Here is a 1,755-nt window from a genome sequence, read left to right as displayed (position 1 = left end):
GGGGGGGGGGAGGGGCATCCGGGCAATGTGTCAGTTAGCGATCAGGTCACAGGCCGAGGAGCGGCGCCCCGGCAAAGGGGCACGGGCGCGCCAGGGCGGTCGGGCCGGCGCGGGTGCAAGCCGCGCACGCACATTCGCCATCGGTGGACAGCTCGCGGGTGTGGCCATCGCGGCAGCCGGCGCACAGCTCCCCCGACGGGTGGAACGGCGAAAGGACGCGGTCCTCCTGGCAGGCCCAGTTCAGCGGCAGGCTGCCGCCGGTGCCGTCCAGCATGCAGCCGATCGATCGGTCGGTGTCGCAGCGCATGGTTTGGTAGTCGAAGAGCACGCGCATTTCGGTGGCCAGCCGGAGGACCGGGCTCCCGGCGCCGAGGTCCATGACCAGCATGCGCACGTTCTCGGCCGGCCCCACACTCGGGGGCAGCTCCAGCCGGGTCAGGACCAGCTGGTCGCCCGGGGCCAGGTCCATCTGCAGCGCCACGCGCCACAGCTGCTTCTGCCCATCCTCCAGGTACAGGTGGTCCTCGGAGAGGACCGACACCAGGGCCGGCGGGTTGAGGATGCGCAGGGCGGTCAGGTCCACCTCCGGGGGGAGCTCCTCGCGGAGCACCTGCTGATCGGCGCACATGCTATTCCGCCAGTCGAAGCACAGGGCCACCCTGCCGGAGCCGAAGAACACCGCCAGGGTCTCGGAGTCGCTCGAGGGCCCGACATTCAGCCGCACGGCGCCCATGGTCAGGATGTCGCTCGGGGTCGGGTCGTCCTGCAGCAGGTTGTACCTATACCTGAAGGCCAGGTCGTAGTGCGCGACGCCCAGGCTGTCGCTGGCAAAGAGGAAGCCTCCGTGGCCGACCGCCACGGCGGCCGGCCGGGCCCCCGGCTGGTGCGCATGCCCGATGGTGCTGGGTGCCGAGGTGGCGGAGGAGATTTCCAGCACCCACAGGTCCTGGGTGGTGGGGTCCGCCAGGAGGAGATGGATTGTGTCCTGGAAGTACACCGCGGCCAGGCCCTCGAACGCCCGGTCCAGGGGGACATCCTGCGAAAGGGACGGATGGAAGACGCGCACCTCATGGGCATAGATGGCCAGCATGATGGGCTCCTCGAGGGGGCTCTCCACAAAGAGGGCCGTCCACTGGTCCGGCGGGTCCAGCGAGTGGATCATGTACTCGTACTCCCGGCCGAAGAGGGTCCCGGCGCGCGGGTCATCCGAGGCCAGGGGGTCGAAGCGCTGGTGGTAAAAGTGCAAGTCGCCCACATCGGGGTCCACGCTCCAGCCCAGGGCCGGGGTGTCGATGAGCAGGTTGGCCGAATGCATGGGCACCCCGCTGGTGGCGATGCTCTCGAAGCCCGAGTACAGATACTCGCTGACGGGGTTGATTGTGGCCGCGCGAGAGCCCGGCGCCAGGAGCCCGGCCGGGACCATGAGCGCCAGCATCGCTGCCAGCAGCAGCCCCCGGAGGAGAGGCCCGAAGCCGGCGGGCGGCGGGGCGGGCCCCGCGCCACGGCCAGCACGTCGGTCCCGCGTGCGGTCTTGCATCGCGCGGTCGAGTCTGCGCCGGGCGAGGGGAGGGAGGGTAAGGGGACAGGGCGGACGCGCGGAACAGCGAAAGAAGGAGAAGGAGGGCTTTCGGGTGTTTGGCCAGTCCGATGGGTTGGATCGTCTGTGGTTCGGTTTTCCCCCAGTTCCCCGGCTGGGCCGGCTGCGTGGAGGCGGGGCACCCGCACCCGTGCCCGCGCGAGCGGATTCAACCAAAA

At 70.1% G+C, this 1,755-nt stretch overlaps 1 protein-coding gene across 1 annotated transcript; it reads right to left on the bottom strand.

The window, feature by feature from the left end:
• Positions 1–46: 46 nt before the first annotated feature.
• On the bottom strand, positions 47–1,435 carry H696_03237 (hypothetical protein; the record flags this gene model as incomplete). The annotated part of the gene is made up of 1 exon (XM_009497123.1): positions 47–1,435. One exon carries the CDS (start codon positions 1,433–1,435, stop codon positions 47–49), a length of 1,389 nt encoding a protein of 462 aa, XP_009495398.1.
• Positions 1,436–1,755: the final 320 nt, after the last annotated feature.

Source organism: Fonticula alba (genome assembly GCF_000388065.1).
Source record: "Fonticula alba strain ATCC 38817 unplaced genomic scaffold supercont2.5, whole genome shotgun sequence".
In the NCBI taxonomy this organism is placed as follows: Eukaryota; order Rotosphaerida; family Fonticulaceae; genus Fonticula; species Fonticula alba.
Note: the sequence above shows the minus strand (reverse complement) of the source record. Positions and strands in the feature narration are given on the sequence as shown.